The sequence below is a fragment of the Rhyacophila brunnea genome, unplaced genomic scaffold (genome assembly GCF_057557595.1).
Source record: "Rhyacophila brunnea isolate RB1 unplaced genomic scaffold, BYU_Rbru_1.0 scaffold_20, whole genome shotgun sequence".
In the NCBI taxonomy this organism is placed as follows: Eukaryota; Metazoa; Arthropoda; class Insecta; order Trichoptera; family Rhyacophilidae; genus Rhyacophila; species Rhyacophila brunnea.
In genome coordinates, this window is record NW_028232860.1 from 11,678,175 (window position 1) to 11,697,139 (window position 18,965).

Genomic DNA, 18,965 nt, shown 5'->3' on the forward strand with positions numbered 1-18,965 from the left:
AGTCATAAATGGAGTACCTATGTCTTAACAGCGAAAAAGATAAGATAAACACAGAATACACATTCGCGATAAAAACGTCGGCGACATATTTTGATGGATTGTAATAATTTTATTACTATTTTTAAGACGAGTTGTTTCTCTAGATACTCCACGCTATAAAAAGTTACAGCAGTAATAATTTTATTGTTTGTTTTGGTTTTTTTAGATTCAAATCACGTGCACGTATTATTTAAATATTTAGAAGATGTCTAGAAAGAGAAGCTATGTGGAGGCCATGGAAAACGGAGCATTTGAACATTTCTTGAATCAAAATTCTATCAACGTAACGCGCAACGAAACAGTGCATGGCTCCAATGATAGTGATAGTGTGGATGAGGTATTTCTTGAAAATGACAGTGAAGTAAATTTAACAAGTACTTGTGACAGTGACGATGAAGTATTTCTCGAAAATAATAGTCAAATAAGTGTCTGTGATGAAGTGAGTTTAAATAATGAATGTTATAATATTGAAACTATACACGTCATAAACGAATGCAAACCAGAAATTGCGATACCTGAAGAATGTTGCAATAGAGAATGTATTGATGAAAATTCTGAATTTATTCAAGACAGTATTTCATCTCAATTAACGATAGATGAAACTATCAATATTTCATTTGTAAATGATACTTTAAGTGAAGATTTGAACTCACCAAAAAAATTACACGATATTGATTCAAGTCCGGTTGTGGAAAATATTGAAAAATCAGAAAACTCGTTGGTTAAAAATCAAGCAGAGAAAAAGGATAATTTTGAAATGAGTTCAATAAAAGATATTGACGGAAGTTCCGCTTCAAGCGAAGTAATGGATGATGATAATATACAATTTAGACGGGATGTCTATTTGGATTCGAATGGGAGACTTTTCCATGCTACGGAACTAGAGAAAATGGATGATTATGCGAATAATGATTATTCAGAAGTTGTTGAAAACATCGCAGATAATGATGAATACGTTGCGTCGAACAGCATTGAACGGTTCAGTAATAATTTTGTGAACGAATCTCAGTTTGAAAATGGCATTTTCAGCGAAGCAAATAATATGTTTGCAAACGACCGGACTCGCTATGATTTGATTGAAGTGGACCAAGAAATTGCAGACAATACGAACACGAATACGTCTTCGTTTCAGAATAATACAACGAGCGATGAAAAAGACGTTTTTCCTATTCAATACACTGGACGAAACAGCGTGAGAAAAAGCAAAAGGTAATTATAATTATATTATTATGTTGGTATACATACCCAGTGACGTACCGATGGGCCCGGCGAGGCAGGTCGACCAGTTAAGTGAGATAAACACACGTCAATTTTGCTCAGTGAAAAAGGCGCTATTTGAAGAGAGGATTTTTATTTTATAATTACTTTTAGTGTGGTTCCTGACTAATAAAAATGACTATTTATCCGATATACTTAATTATATATATTACTTGACTATCATCACAAAAGGGAGTCGCGATCCGTGCTTCATAATAAATGATGCCGATATGTAATTCAGGCGGATTTCTTTAAAAATACTAATAATCGCTAAAAATACACGGAATATCTATTATTTTACACAAAACCCTGAAGTTCCGCAGAATACCATTATTTGGTAAACACTACTGTAGAACATTTCACTGCCCTAACCCTTGCAATAGGTTGTGGTCCCGCCAAACATCGTGGCCTGGGGGCCCGCTTCAGGATGTGGGGGTCATGCCTACCTACTTATATTGTTTTGAAGGCTTGACTTCCCCTTGGGCTTCACATTTTCTTTGGGAGGCCCTGCAGCATGGTGCCAATTTATAAACCAAAGTCTTAACAATATTATACAGTAGGTTCCTAATAAGGTCGTGTTGCATCTATCAGTTGAATAACCATTGACATGATAATATAATAATTGGATGGACTTATGTAAAAGGAAACGAAGTGACAATTTAGTCTATAACGACCTCCGAAATTTGTACATGTTTTGGACTTGTTCCTGTCTATGTAAAATCATGAACAGAATTAAATATTTGATTGGTAGGTGTAGCCCAGTGGTTCTCATGTGCGGCCACCAGAGGATTTTGCTGCGGCCACCAGCGCATTACAGAATAATATTTCAAAAATTTATTTATAAAATTTCGAAATTGGTTGAATACGAGATCTGTATATAACGAGATAATATGAGATCATGACGTGTGAAATAGTTCGTTTCTGAAAACAAAGTCAATTCAAAGAATTGGCTATAATTGCTTTATTAATATTGTCGATTTTTCCTACTACTGTATACTGTGAAAGATCATTCAGTGTGATGCACTTCATAAAAAAATATCGAAGTCAGTCGACAGCTGTAAACTTAGACGCTGCTAGGCGGCTCGCATTTTAAAAAAGGAGTATTGAGGAATTTCCATTTGCATGATTTTTAAATAAATATATATGTAGGTACTAAAATGTTCAAATGTCTTTTATTATTAAATTGGTCCGTTTTTTTAGAAAATAAAATTTAGTTTTAATTATTTCAATCACAACAAAAGTGAAATTTGGTGCGGCCACCAGACGTTTCCAGAGAACTGTCAGTGTCAATTGTGCGGTCACAGTTAAATTTCACGTGAGAATCACTGGTGTAGCCCATTGTGAACACAACGTACTAACTCAATTATCGAATTATGCATATTATATCATTGCTACCGATATTCGGATTTATAGGCTAGTTAACAACATTTTGGGAAGGTTGATAGTAACACCGTTTTTTTATACACTCAATATTGTGAACAGCATTCCTCCAATGGTCTAATTAGGTATATTTCAGTATTTTAGCAGCGAAAAAACATTATTAATTTCGTTAATAGATAGTAGATACACATTGTACCTACATATCTAAATTTATTTGCGTACAAGTAGGTACTTACCTACACAATAATTAATTATTATAGCACATGTATTATCAAAGCGTTTTCAATTGCAAATGAGACATTGGGTACTATACAAACATACTATGTTATAAAGTACCTACATCTGATTTGATGAGATTTTAAAATGTTGATGCATTATATCAGAACTTCTAAACCTTTTATAATCGCGACACACCACAGAATAATATTATGACGACTACCAATGCTATAGTCTGACAAGCATTTCAAAATCAAAAAATAAAACAACGAAAGTATTAAAATACCAATAGGTATGATTAACGTGCTAGGTAATTTATTTTTTTCCTCAAAACGGGATATCTACTACAAGAATACGCATATTTCTTCATAGTTTTTATTTTGGTTCATATACCTATTTGGTTTTGATTTCAAATAACAATGAAATTCTTGGTAACATTGATGAACTGCAACTTGCAACTGTGTTTTTTCGCTCGTCCACAACTTATTCGTAAGAGAAAGGACCCTTTCTACCGGTGCATTAGTGCCTGGCAGACATATTGTATTCAATAAGTTTTAGTAAGTATACGAAAGTTCGTATGATTCAAATTATTGGTGTGAAAGTGTTTGAACAATTCCACCAAACGACTTTCGGTTGAAACACTCCCAGTGTTCCATTCTGTCACTTGCAGTGTAATGTAGTTAGAAAGTAAGTGTAGATAATTGGATATTCATTAAATACTTCTGTATCTTGTTTACAATTGATTAATCCCTTTTCAATCAAAACCTACATCCATTACACTTTGAATTTCTTCCCACGTAGGTATTTTGGTTAAATTCGCCCATTCAAATATTTCTAATTGCTTCCGTGGGTTGTTATCTTTCTGAAAACGGGACATTTCGGCGTCACCTGGGCTTTGAGCCCGAGTCTCATTCTGATGTACATTCTAAAGCTACCTACTTTAACTCTTAGGGATTCCAAACATTCTTTTACCTCTATCGCTAGACCCTGGAAGGGATCCGGCGGGGTCAGAGTACTGCCGGTCGCATCCGCTGTGGAAGAGGTAACTGTAATTGGGTGAGGAGGGGGTGGATCATCAGGATTTGGAGAGTCAGAGGGCATCATCTTATGACGGAGCCTAGCTTCCTTGCGCTTGTACTTAAAATTTTGAATTTTGTTGGCAAATAGTGTAGGTTTCTTATGAACCCCTTCTGTCAGTCTATTCAAGAAGGTCTCATATCCTCCGGCATTATATACACGTGACACGAATTAGGGTGCAAACACACAGCAGAGCGAAGAGAAAACGCATTCGAACCGGTGCGTTGCCGCAAACGCCGTTTGCGTTCGGACAGACTCTTTTTCGATAGTTGCTTACACGTGTGTTCGCAGCCTTACGAAGTTTTTGTACATGATGGGTTGCGAAAATATTTGAGAGACAAGGTAAACCGACCCGAGAATCGAAAATGTTGAGAAATTACAAGCTGTATCCCATGACCATAATGTATCCCAAATGACTAATGAATTATATCTTTCTTTAAACTTTAGTCCAATTAATTCAGTTGGGAATTTCATTTTAAATCGATGATTATTTTTGACTACACGGTAAAATAATTCGCGACACAAATACACCTAGCAACTGCCGGTGATTATCAAATATGTTATCATTCACACATCTGTTATCTACGCCATTATTAATTATCATTGTCATCGATTATTATCTTATAGAAAGTATCCACAGAATCAAGGATTCAGAGCTCAGAAATGGAGGAGAGTAATCTTTAGAAATGGAGATGCAAATACACCGCTTCGGCTTCATCTCCCGAGAAGAGCTGGAAAATATATGAAAGACATAGTTACGACATTGGTAAATATTAAAATTGTTACTATAATAATACGGACATTGTATATTATTTGTACTTATTTTTAATGTCATAAATAATTAGTCATCATTAAAATAGTCATCATGTATTTTGACTAATAGGTGGTGGGTCCAATTTTTTGACATGCCTGTGAGTGCAGACCAGGGGTAGACAACCTTTTTATACCTACCGCCCACATTTTGTATATCTGTTAGTAGTAAAATTTTCTAACAGCCCACCGGTTCCACAGTAATGGTGATTTATAAAGTAGGGGAGTAACTTTACTTTATAAGACTTATAAAGCAGAGTTACAGAAAATTAAAGCATATTATAATAATAATTAGGTACTTACCAAATACTTTATATCAGACTTTCGCCAAGTTTGGCAGAATAAATCTTTATAAAACAACTTACTGTAGTTAAATCTATCTTTTTATTATTTATACTTTGCATACACATAAGCAAAATCTTTTTAAAACCCCTACCGCCCACCATGAAAGCTGGAACGCCCACTAGTGGGCGGTAGGGCCAGGTTGACTACCCCTGGTGTAGAATGTAGAAGCAGGAGAAAAATCATTTCGTGTAGAATTGTGTCAGATTCTAGTGGCAGTGCATGCGACTCATTTAGGGTGTTGGTATCGTTACTTGCAATAATGATACTAACACCGTCCCAAAGTGATTTCGTCGCGAGGCCTGAACAAAAACGATGCATGAGTGCGAGTGAGAAAGTATTCGGCACCCTTATAATCTCTGCTAATATAAAATATAATAAGATAAAAGGTCTACCTATTTTTTAGTTAGTTTCCAAAACTATCGCCGGCAAATCGTGCTGTATCGCTTCACGCAGCGTCGATAATCTGCGAGTTCGTGTTGCTAAATTTGCTATTTTTTGTGTTAAACATAAAGTCAGTGGTAAATATGTTTAGTTAATTAAATAGGAAAGGTGGTTCTGCGTGTTGTATTAAATATGGTAGCCGTACTGATAAGCAAGAAGATGGTATTACGTTTCATAGGTAAGTTGATATATGTTCGTGACAAATTATTTGTATATTATTATTTATTTTAATATCAGTGACCTAGTGTTTCTTTAAAATAACCTAAATTATGGATATCTTTACCTAATTGGTTGCATTTTGACCGCTTATAAATACTATGTAACGTAAAAAAATAGAAAATTATATTTTAATTCTGAGCGTCTAGTGCGAGCACTTTGGGCGAGCACTAGCGAAATGGTCTATGGTCTCGAACATTTGTAGGCGAATGCGTTCGCTCGCCCACAAACCAAACGCACGGCACGTAGCTTCATTTAGCAATGCAACGGATGGCGTCTATATGTATCTATAGTCTATGTTTCGTCGTGTCCGCAATTCTAGAAGAATGTCTTTCCTTCATATACATCCTGAAAAGGATTTAAATCTTTTTACGATAAATAATGAGCCAATAGCGATTAAATATACTGCCGAGATTTCACATGGGGGAGTAGGGGGGTGATCAAACATATCAATTACCCTGGGTCTCATGCAGCGCTCGAAATGGAAAATTTTACGAACCGGAGCGCTCGATGATTTTACGAAAATATTAACATAGTTTAATAAATTTATGAGTATTTATAAAAATAAGTGTTTTTGTTTTATGGCCGATCTAGCTCAGACGGTCAAATTATTTTCCTACGAGATTTTATTAATCGGAACGGCGCTCCGGTGCGTTCCGGTCCATTTCGAGCCCTGGTCTCATGTAATAGTCAATTTAAAATGTATTAATACACGACTATATTAATTGTATCTCCGTAATTTTTAGGTAGATGGACAATGGAGATGGCTTATTTTTCTCCTTAGCGTTTGTCATTTTATAATATGGCTTGGATTTGGACTTATGTTTTACGTGGCTTCATACGCTAACGGAGACATGTCGAGTAAACCTCCAGAGATCCCTTGCATTACGGAAGGACGAACTTTTACTGGGATATTTACATTTGCAGTGGAAACACAGGTAAAATAATATATTTTTTGAACTTCATATTTTTTTTCAAACTGCATTCTAGCAGTGATGATGAATATATCATCAACTATGTATGACGTAATCCATATAACCATAATTATAAGCATCTACAATCAAAGATAATAAATTAATATTCTTTTTCATGGGTTAAAAATATGTTTAAAATTTATAATTTTAGGTTTCCATTGGCTATGGTGAAAAATCTCCAACTGAAGCATGCCCAGAGGTTATTTTCATCTTGGTTATGGAGGTACGTACATGAGTAGGTACATACCTAAATGTAATTAGGTAAAAACATTTATAACGACGAAATGATTAAGACCGGCGGAAACACGTGTTGAAGGAAGCAGAATGATCTAGCTAGACGAATGGACGACCTCGTTCACCACTGGATCGGGTGGAAATGTGGGTATACTATCGCGCTGAAGTGAGATGATGAAACAGGTGTGAATATAAATAAATAAATGTAGGTATAGGTATTTACAGAATATTTTACTTTATTAGTTTTATTATCAACTTAATGTCATAAACACTGAAGATATTAATTAATTTTATAACATGCATACATTCAGGGCACTGGTTTTGTGAAAAAGTTTTAAATTCTCAAGGTACTCAAGAACTTTTTACCCATAAGCACCGAATTGATATTAAAATCATAGGTAGGTGCTTGATAGATAGCAGTGGTGAAGTGTGAAGGTATGCTGTTAAGATCCGACATAAATAGTAGTGCACACTCTCTTGTCAGTCAAACGTATTTTGTTTTCATAGTGTTTGTTAGTTTTTAAAATTCAACTAACCCCTTTAATCCAAGCTATAGTAGATAATAGTAAAAAAATATTTTATAGATAAAAGAATATTTGTTATCGATTATGGTTTGGTATAAGAATGAATTTAAAAAAATAACCAACACGATCTCTAATAAACAAATAAAAAATATGACCGAAAAAGTGTGTACTAATTTTGTCGGATCGCCCATAGCATACCTAAACTATTATGGTTTGGTTTAGCCAGGGTTCAATTGAATTTTAAAAATTAACCAGTACCATCAGCAAATTGTATTCTCAATTCAATGAAAACAAATATGTATGACTGACAATGTTTAGTGTGTACTATTTATGTCGCATCTTAACAGCCTACCTCCATCACTCGTCACTGATAAATAGGTACCACCTAACTAATGCCTTATTTTATTTTACAATATATACTACAATGACAATATGTGTATTATGTTATAGAATTATAGATAGGTAGGTATATGGTAATAATAATCTACGTACACATACAGAATATTATTACCTACAGCATAATTATTGTATTTTAGTTCTAGTCATGTTTCGGCTAAGACTTTTTCATAACAATTCATTGGCATCTGCATATTGAGATGTGTTTTTTTTTTAAATCAAAAGTTCAAACGCACTATTCTCTTTCGACTCGAGTTATTGTAGGAAGATTGAATTCAGTTGTATTTTTTACCTAAGTATTTGTTAAAGACTCAATATGTGATACATCAGAAAAGGTTGAATTATTTTTAAACGTAATATGTATTGTTTTTACTCTTATGCACATTTTTTTAAATACAATGAATTGAGTGATAATGTTTCAGCCATTTTCCTAAAGTTAGAAAACCATCATAGTTCATAGTGAATTCTACATCATAGAGTACGTTAAGAATTTAATATTTCTATCGAACAACTAAAACAACATTATTTATTTTCCCTTGACGAATATCCTGGAAACCAAATTGCAAATTATTAATGCACTTGTATAGTGTAATTCACAGATTACTTCGGCGTTAACTTTCAAAAATATATATTTTTTAAATTATATTTATGGTTTCGGCAAAAGGACGCGAATGAATACGCCAGCTAGGTGGAGCGTGCACTCCCTGACTCTCCATTACGCACGCCACTGCAAGAATGTCAGGCATTTATAATGTATTCGTAATTATGTATTGTAAAAAAACGTAATGAATAAAAAAGGCAAAAAAAGATAGATTCAGCCTAATCACATAATAGCTTCCATACTAACATAAAAATAGCAAACTAAAAAACATAATAATATGTTTGTACCTACGTGTTAGGTAGCAGCGGTTCTCAATTTTTCAATCTGTGTATTATTTTTTAATGAATTTTTGATAACAATAAAATTGTTGGTCATCTTTTTATAATATTATGTAGGTATGTAGTTTTTATTTAAAATTATTGGAATAATTATTTTGTTATTACACCCGATCCTCTTTTTGCACGGGGGATACGTACCAAAGACTGCCGCGCAAAACAAACCCGTGTAAAAAAAGATAAGGTGCCCATACAAAAATGGTAGATGGGTTCCAAAATACGAAATTCTTGAACTCAAAAATAAATCGAATTTATTTATTATTTATACATAAAAATATGTATACTTACATAAAATACATAGTTTTCGATTTAAATTAAATTTAGCATAGATAAATATATTCATTCGGTGTCGCTACTTGATAATAAACGTGCCCGTTTACTGCTGTTTTTCGCTGGCGAAAAATCACTCTCATCGCTGGAAATATTTAATGGAGCTGACGCCGAAGCACGCGCCGCGTCTCTCGTATCGAACCCTAACCCGAAGTGACTAACTAGTGGTGCCATGTATGTACGTATGTATGTCTGGGCGGCATCAGTGGCTTGCGGTCCATTGCAATGCAATTTTTTGATACATTTGTACATACATACGTATTTTTATTCTTTTTAGTTTTCTTAAACCGTGTTAAAACAAAAAAATCAGTGTAAATAAAAAATAATCAGTACTTTTTTTAAGCCGTGCAAGAAAAGGCCGAGCAAAAAGAGGATCAGGTATATTTCGATTTCTATAGCAGTCATTGGCAATCCGTCTCTTGTGGGTCAGATTTTGCCATCAGCCTGTTTTCTTGTACAAAGAAAGAATTATTAATGTATATATTCATAAAGTAGGCAATATAAATAATATAGGTAGGTAACTGTCTATACATGCGTTTTTAAATTTATACATAATTGTTCATTCGGGGGTTTAGGATCACAGGGGCCTATCCGCAATAACACAGTTATGAGATAAACGCAAATAGAGATTATGTTACTATGAAATTCATTAAATAAAACACACTTTACTCAACTATATCTTGTAATCGGATATAAGTATGACATAGAGCAGGGGAGGGCAAACTTTTTGGATGGAGGGCCAAATTCAAGAATTCAAAATGAGCGGCGGGCCGCAAGTAAAATACCATTTTTAGATATACACTATTTATTATCACGAAAAATAAACATTACAAAAAAAATAATGAGAAGAATGAAACTGTTGTACATTTTTGAACATTTTTTTAAATTCAGGTGTTAATTTTGTAGTTGATATTCTCAAAACCGCTTGTAAATGGGCATCGGAGATATTTGATCGTAAAGAATTTTTATTGAGGATGAACCCCCTGACAGAAAATGTTTGTTCACATATATAGGTTGCTCCAAAAATAACGAAAATTTTTCTTGCATAATCTTTAAGTTGGTCGAATTTGTCTGAATTAAGGGCATTGTAAAATTTGAAGATTTCTTCACGACGATGCAATTCTCTTAAATCAGTTTCACACTGCAGATCAATAATCTCAAGGTGTAGCTCTATCGGTACACTATCAATATCTATTGAAAATGGATCGCGTACTATTGCTAAGCTTGTCTCAATTTTTCGGAAGTCACCAAATCTTTGTGAAAAATCGTCATTCAGAGCTTTAATAATTTTACCATATTCTTCAAATTTATATTCTGGTATATTCAGCAACTTCAAAGTTGGAAAGTGGTCCATGTTGTTCTTCGATATTTGTCGAAGGAATAACTTGAGTTTTAATTGAAATCCATTCAAACTTTTTACCATATCATGGGCATATATTTTTTTTCCTTGCAATGCGGAATTAAAAGTATTTAAATGTGTCACGATGTTCAACGTAGAAAATAGTGGTTACATAGTATGAGACGAGACGCAAGGAAGACGTACTGAGATAATACATTTACGAAACAAAAAATTCTTCAAATTTTAATCTATTGTCAATATTTTTTAAAAAAATTATAAAAAAGTTATTCGTAATCAGAAGTACAATTAATGGTGGCGGGCCGCAAAAAAACACTCGGCGGGCCACATGCGGCCCGCGGGCCGCAGTTTGCCCTCCCCTGACATAGAGCTTTATGTCACCAATAAATATGATTACGGCATTATCAAAACCAGTCATAATTATTATGGTAGTTACAATTTCTGATACCTGAAATTAAAAAGGTTGTCCATACCTCATTTGGATTAGGGGAGACCGAGGTGGGTTGAAACAGTTTTTACATTTTTTTGGTCATGACTCGATTTCATCACGAGCGGAATGCACAATCTAAGATTTCGTTCCTAAGGATAAGTCGCCGAAAAGCATGACTTTACTATAGACAATCCTGAGTATAGAGTTAAGGAATCCTTAACCATAGATTACTTTTGTTATGAACACGCCCCCTTCTGTATTACCATTTACCACTGACAGCTGCTGTCAAAATAAATTCGCATGTCTATAACATAGTCCATACACTCAAATTCATTTAACAATGTATCTCAATATAGATATTGATAGTGTTAATTCGTTTGGCATGTACTTGCAGAATATTATTTTATTTTTATACGCCAGCCCGCAGAAATACAAAATACCAGATGAAGAATGACACTTGATGCTAGTGTTACCATGTTAAAAAAAAATCTTGTGGTGCCTGTGGAATCACGTATAATGATTTATAACGGAAACATAAGAGTATTATAATTAAATATTAATATGTATTTATAGTTATTGCATTTATAAAATGCAGTTGTCATATTTTTGTCATCGTTTAACAATTATAAAATAATTTACCTAATTTACCTAACGAGAATTTTTAAATATGGTATTATTTTCAATAGAAAAAACGAACGTGATCTTAACTAAGGACAGTGTTTCTGCATAGTGTTTTCTGCTAAGGAAATTTTAGTTATGACACATGTTTCTGCATTCCGCTCTAAGACAAGATAATTGAAGATGAGTTCATAACCAGAAATAGCTGTTAGCTCGATTATCGGAAGATTTACAATCAAGCCTTGTTTTAAAACCATTAAAATGGAGTTCTGCCAAATAATCACTAATTCAATTAATTAATTAACACAAATGATATATTTTATTATTTAAGGTTGTTGCTGGATATCTACTTCTTGGAGCAATGGTGGGAATTGTTTACACAAAAATAATGCGACCAGCGAAACATTTGAAAGGGGTTGGATTTAGCAAAAATGCTGTGGTAAATGAATAATTATTGTTTTAAATTAAAATAAGCATTAAGAGAATTTTTTAAACTTATTTATTTATTCAATTTTAACACCCTTTTTATAATATATCAATTAAAAAAACACCAGATATGATATCAACAAGATGAAATCTTAAAAAATACAATTTGTTTCATCTAATATAATATAGAATATTAATAAAAATATGAAAGTAGGTACCTAGCTCTTTAATATACATATATGTCAGTGGTGACGGGTAGAGGTAGACTGCTGAGATGATACATGAATAGTGCAAACTAAACTTTGTCAGTCATACTATGAAATAAGTATGTAGGCAAGGTTTAATTAAATTATTTTAAAAACTAGCGAATACCATATTTGTAATTTGCATCATTAGTTCAATGAAAACAAATATGACTGACAAAGTTTAGTGTGTACTATTTATATTGAATCTCCACAGCCTACCGCCACCCTTCGCCACCGATAGAGAGAGAGAGAAACATGTCTATATGATGATAGCTTGTCAATGACACATGGATCAAATAAGGTCACACAAGGTCTCATAAAGTCAAGGCCGGATTTACACTGATTGAAGGGGTCCATCAGGGAACAAAAAAATGATGAGAAATGGCTTACCCTACTGGGTGTGGTATACCAGGCAACAGATCTCGGGTGTGGAAAAATATGGGATAAATTTAAACACATAATATGGAATACAGAATACGCTATTTTCAATAGTTACGTCTGTATGATAATAATACGCAATAAAGTTTGGTAGGTGCGTAAATGTAATGTGCATCCAATATTGACTGCCGTCGGCACGCTTTGTTATATTTGGGTTTTATGGCCTGACCGCCATAAAATACCCTGCTTCAAAATATTGGTCCACGGCGATGGCTTTTACATTTCTATTTATTTATCTGTTCTGTTGGGTCCATAGTGAGAGCCCCAAAAAATCCAGCTTATTAAAACGCAACTTTCAAAATATTTCTATATACTTTTACTTTAATATAATATATTAGGTTAATCCTTATTTCTATTACTCATGTTCAAGTTATAAAAATAAGAACTGAAATGCAACACTAGATTTCCTCAATTTTTATATTATTTGATTCATCCCTTAAATTGTATGTCTTTGATTTTGTGTTTACGAGGCTTATTTGTCATGCTCTGCGACATTTACCAATTGGGGGCCTTTGCTATAGCCTATTTAGTCTGTAAATCTGGCTCTGTATAACAGTGGCGAAGGATGTAGGTATGGCTGTTAAGATCTGACATGAATAGTCCTGACCACACTTTGGTAGTCAAATGTATTTGTTTTCATTGAACTAAGATTACAATGTATAGATAGTGTTTTATTAGTTTTTAAAATTCAATAAACCCTGCTTAATCCAAGCTATAGTCAAAAAATGTTTGTTTATCTATAATACATCTCAAATTATGCCATTAAACCATAGATATTTTATAGACAGAAGAATATTTTTTATCAATAATGAATTTTAAAAAACTTACCAGCACCATCTGTAATGTATTGTATTCTTAATTCAACGAAAACACATAAGTATGACTGAAAAAGTGTGCATTATTTTTGTCGGATCGCCCATCGCATACACAATACAATGTGGTTTGGTTAGGCCGTGTATAATTGAATTTTAATAACTAACCAACACCATCTGCAAATACTTCTATTCTTAGTTAAATGAAAACAGATTAGTATGACTGACATAGTTTAGTGTGCACTTTTTATATTGAATCTTAACAGCCTACCTCCACACCCTGCCACTGCTGTATAATGTCACGCCACCACCCAAACCTGGTTTGACAGTCTCATATTATTATTTTGTTTATTAAATTACACTTTGTGTTACGCTTTCAATGTCGAAGCCAAGAAATATTCTTCAACGCCATTTATGGCAGCATTTTTTTTGAGTTCACTAGATGACCAATAATTTAGTAACTGCTCATAAATCTGAAATTACTAGTATTATTTGTAACAATATTCTTCAGTAATAACAATAGGCTAATAGGTATTGAGATACCCGGGGTTCCGGCGGCTAGCTCAGGTGGCCATCGAACCCCAGATTCACAAAAAAAGAGAGTTAAACGATTGGAGTGTAAATAAAACACGGCCTTTCGTGCTCGTAACGTGGTCTTCTTATATTTTCTTAATTTTTAGTTTTACAAATTATATTTGGGATTTTTACAGTTGTAGTCGTCAGGTCCGTACGATTTGAAAACCAGACGCTCACTACTTTCTTTTTCTTTTTCAAACTTCGCGTACCCACGCCGTCCAACAAAAAGGACTCTCGTGATTGACCAAATTTTATCGCGTGATGTTTTTGATTTGACGAATCACGAGGACCACCCCGGCGCAGGCGCGTGGAAATTTGAACGTTGCCGGCAAGCGCGGCAAAATTTATTATATATGAATAAGTACTTATATTTAATCATAAAATTATCTCTTTCATCCATCATCATTTATACTTTAAAATCTATCTTAATTACACCTCCCAGTAAGTGATTTTCACGCACCGGACGAAGGCCTTTACTCATGAATAAAAAAAATAAAATTACGTAGTTGAGCAAGGAATCAGATTAGATGTTTTTATGAAGCCGTTTCTAGAGGTCAAGGTTACGTTTCGACTTATGACTACTAAATGATTATTTTACACCGGGAGAAGCCCGCCTGTAATAGGGGTGTATCAGTATGCTGAAATATGTTTTCCTAAATAGAAAACATAATTTTTATTGATCTATAGTAAAGATAAAAATAATTTTAAGTCAGCTCAATAAGTTTAAACAAGTAACAACCATAAAATCAAATAATTATACCGATATTTTATTTTATTATTTTCATGATAATTTTTGACAGGTTTGTCTCAGAGATGGTCATCTTTGCTTGGTAGTGAGAGTCTGGGACAACAAGCAAAGGCACGTCATGTCAACCCGCGTGTCGGGCTGGCTGATCAAACACACTCCGTCTGGTCTAGAGAACTATCCTTTAAACATGACTCCGGGAGTCATGATACTTTGGCCTGTTACTCTACAGCATGTCATAGATAAGGATAGCCCATTATTTAACATGTCTGCCAAGGATCTGCTGGATACAAGGTATACTTTCTTTTAGTTTACAAATAGCTAAGAGTCTAAGCTAAAATGGAATTATTAACCGTTTCAAATATAGCGACACCAAACACGAGGTTTGTTATTTACAGTGAACCATTTGAATGCATAATCCAATATTTATAATTAGGAACACGGGCCAATAGAAATTGGGACAAGTCTTAACCGGTTCTATGCCTTCAGCGAGTTCTTTCGCTCTCTGAGGCATTTATCGACAGGCCGCACATACAAATTTCACGAGTTATATGGTACGAGTTATTTCAAATTACTAGCCACTGTCGGTTGATTTAAATAATCTAAAAAATTAAACACAAAGTGACATCTGTTTGAATAATAATTATGAAATACTAAGCCACAAATTATCAGTATTACAGAGATTTTAGTAAGAGATTAGCTTTACATTCAACGTATGTCATTAAAAATCAGTGGCCTGTCAGATACTGTCATAATAATATCGTGAGGCATAGAAAAGGTTAAATCAAAAATTAAGATCATTATTGAGAATCACTTATAATACTTTGATGTCAATTTAGTCAACGTGGTCACTGGTGCACTTGTATTCATTGAATCCCCAACACCTCAATTTATTTAATGCTTGTATTGTACCTATATTTATAGACAGTTGACAATAAATTAATTATTAAAAAAAATATTATATTTTGTAGGTTTGAGATTGTTATCGTAGTAGTTGGCGCCTGTCGACTAACTGGCAATACGACACAAAGCAGGACATCTTATCTTCCACATGATGTCCTATGGGGGCATAGATTCAAAAGAGTATTAAAGTAAGCCATATAGAATACTTTTGGTAGGTACATATTATCACATTCCGAAAGTAACAACTAGAAATGCTGCCTGTGTGTGTTTTCGCCAATAATTTTTTATTGTTTGAAAGCATCTTGCAATGGGAAAATTCACAGAGATCTAACATTAATGACAAAAAATATTAAATTAATATTAAATTCAGTGATGGTCCCAATAAAAGGTAGGACAATAAATTCAATAAATATATGTTTTAAATTCCATCATACATGTTTACTGAGATATAGACCAATGTATATTGCTAATGCCGCAGCAAAAACTTCTTATTTCCACAGACTCTAAAAGCTTTATCTTTATCACATTAAAAATATTCATAAAATATGTAGGTTGTAATAATATAAACCTCACTTGACCAGAGAATGCACATTTTTCTATAAGTATTTTCTTTTTATTTCTGAAAATATTTTAATGTTACCCTCCTCCGCCTTAAGAAATAAAAATAATAGCTCACAATTATTATTATCATTTTATAAATCAAAATTTCAATTTGGCGATATGACAGTGCATCACAGTTAAAACCTCATAAATCAAAATCATGACAAAAAATATCAATAAGTTGGACATTAAAATAGTCAACTTATTAAATACAATAGTAAACTGTTGCACTAATTAATAAGTTTTATAATATGTAAATCATTATAAAGTGGCACCATGGGCAATTCGCATGTGTATTGTTTACTACAATGCACCTTTCAATGCTAGCAGAAATTGGGACTGGGACAATTGGACGCCAGAATAATTGGGCGCCGCACTGTCGAAGAAATAAATAGACGTTTGTAACGATTTTATACAGAAAGTAGTCGAGGAATTTTAATCAGTTTCTATCTACTGCTTAGTAGTTTTAATTCATTTTGCTCTAACCAATGACATATTAAATGGACAACTCACTTCATACCCGGCGCGCACGAGAAATTGTGCATGAAAGTCATTCACAGATGTATAGGTAGATGTCACGTGACCATATGACGTATCCGTTTCCATTACAAGCTTCGAGAATTTATAGTAATATAACCTTTATTGTAATGGCGTATTAGTGTCATGACTCATTGCGTTAGAAACAGATTCTCGGTTACTTACGACTTCTCGGAGATTAGACGCAAGTGAGCCCAGCGCATCACAGGCGACTGTCCAATGGTTTCTGTCATTCAATTGCATTGAATAAACATTTATCAATATCTTAAAATGGCATTTTATAAATAATAAATAATACTAACACATGAAAAGTGATATCCCATCTTTCTTGGAGTGTTTAGTAGATTTTTTTTACAATTTTTAACTAGGCACATTGGCATTTTGTAACACAATAATAACGGTGGAGTCGAAGCCTGACAGTCAGAAATTTTGTATGGGTAGACCCAGCGGTGTCGCCAGACCGCTTGCAAGCAGAATGTTCATTTGAGCGTAGGATACCGATATTAAAATATGAATTTCGCCATCCGGCAGACCCCGACACAAAGTGAGTGTCATTTTATTTTCTAGATGCTTCGTCCATATTAATGTCATTGGCTCTAACATAATGTTTATTATTGCGGATTGAGAATTATTATGCCAGAAAAGAACTCTATTAACGTTGGAACTTAAACATATTATGCACAATTAAATCATTATTTACGTGTGTAAATATTTAAATTCTCACCATGTCTTAGTATTAAATAATAATATCAAAATAAATAATAAGTACCTAATATTAAATATATATTTTAAAAGTACATATAATTCACGAACGTCTATTTATCTTTGAATTTCATTTGATTGCGTGGCGTCCAGTTGTTTCGGCGCTGAATTGTCCTAGACTCACATAGATTAGAGATGCCACTTCATAACTTTGCACTCCGGCACTAGTCTTAGGATGAAAATGATGTAAAATATTCTAAAAATATTTTTTTTACATATAATTATCTATTTACTTATTTATTACTACATATTATATTAATACAAGTGAATATCATTTGATATAATTTTATGCGAGGTAATCAGGCAAAGAGGCATATCACTGTAAAAAAAAACTGCAAAGTTATAAAGCGTATACGCTTCCAATATAACTGCAAATGGCTTATTCCGTACCCGTGGTGGCATTGTAGAATGAGATTTATCTATACATACCATATTACGATGTAATGCAACTATTTTTATATTTAATAAATTCACGTAATTAATGAATTATAAATTTTACACACAGCTACAGCCCAACTGCCAAATCATATGTTGTTGACACAAAGGCTTTGAACAGCCTTGAAAGCGTGGACACACCTTTATGCAGTGCCCGGCTTCTATACGAACTGAACTCTGGCTTGATCAACGGAAGTCCAAGAGTTTCCATTTCTCCACTCTTCTTGTCACCACCGGGATCTCCGCCAGGATCGCCGCTTTCAATAGCTGCTATTCCGGGACTTAATTTCCAACACATACCTAAGTTAGTTAGAGAAAGATCCGTATGATCTGACACAGCCTGTAATAGCAGTACTCACGTAGGTTTATAAAATGATTATTGTTTTATGAAGTGGCGGATGTTTCAATTTACTTAATTTCAATCTTGACGCCAGAACAAAGTATTAAAAAAATATATTATTTAATAAATAGGTAAGTATCTATTTTTTTATGTTAGTGAATGTATTTATGTACTAAGATATTTTAAAACTCAAAACAATTTATGTATTCATATTCTTCTCAATATTAATTATTATAAAACAGTACTTATTATCTTAGCTAGGTTACTATTTAAAATATATTACATAATATAAGATATTTTAAAAAACATTAAGATTGTTAAGCGCCATTAAAGCAATAATGAAATACATACTTTACTCTTGCTGTTTTCAGTAAAAGCGGAAAAGACCAGTCAGAGAATAAATCATATTTTACCAACACTATTAGTATTGATTGATTAATAATATTATTATATAGGTATGTAGTTTTATTACATAATATGGATCTCCAAAAATATAAAATCCTGACTAGTTGTGAGTAAACTGAATTAATTTTTACATAAGTTAGTATATTATAATATAGAATATA

General features: G+C 33.3%; 1 protein-coding gene across 1 annotated transcript; it reads left to right on the forward strand.

Moving 5' to 3' along the window:
* On the forward strand, window positions 1-18,522 carry LOC147071193 (uncharacterized). The gene is made up of 9 exons (XM_085948350.1): window positions 1-100; window positions 206-1,248; window positions 4,597-4,735; window positions 6,528-6,719; window positions 6,907-6,978; window positions 11,912-12,019; window positions 14,878-15,116; window positions 15,794-15,913; window positions 18,130-18,522. The coding sequence occupies exons 2-9, from the start codon at window positions 245-247 to the stop codon at window positions 18,386-18,388; spliced, it is 2,133 nt and encodes a 710-aa protein (XP_085804476.1). The 5' UTR covers window positions 1-100; window positions 206-244; the 3' UTR covers window positions 18,389-18,522.
* Window positions 18,523-18,965: the final 443 nt, after the last annotated feature.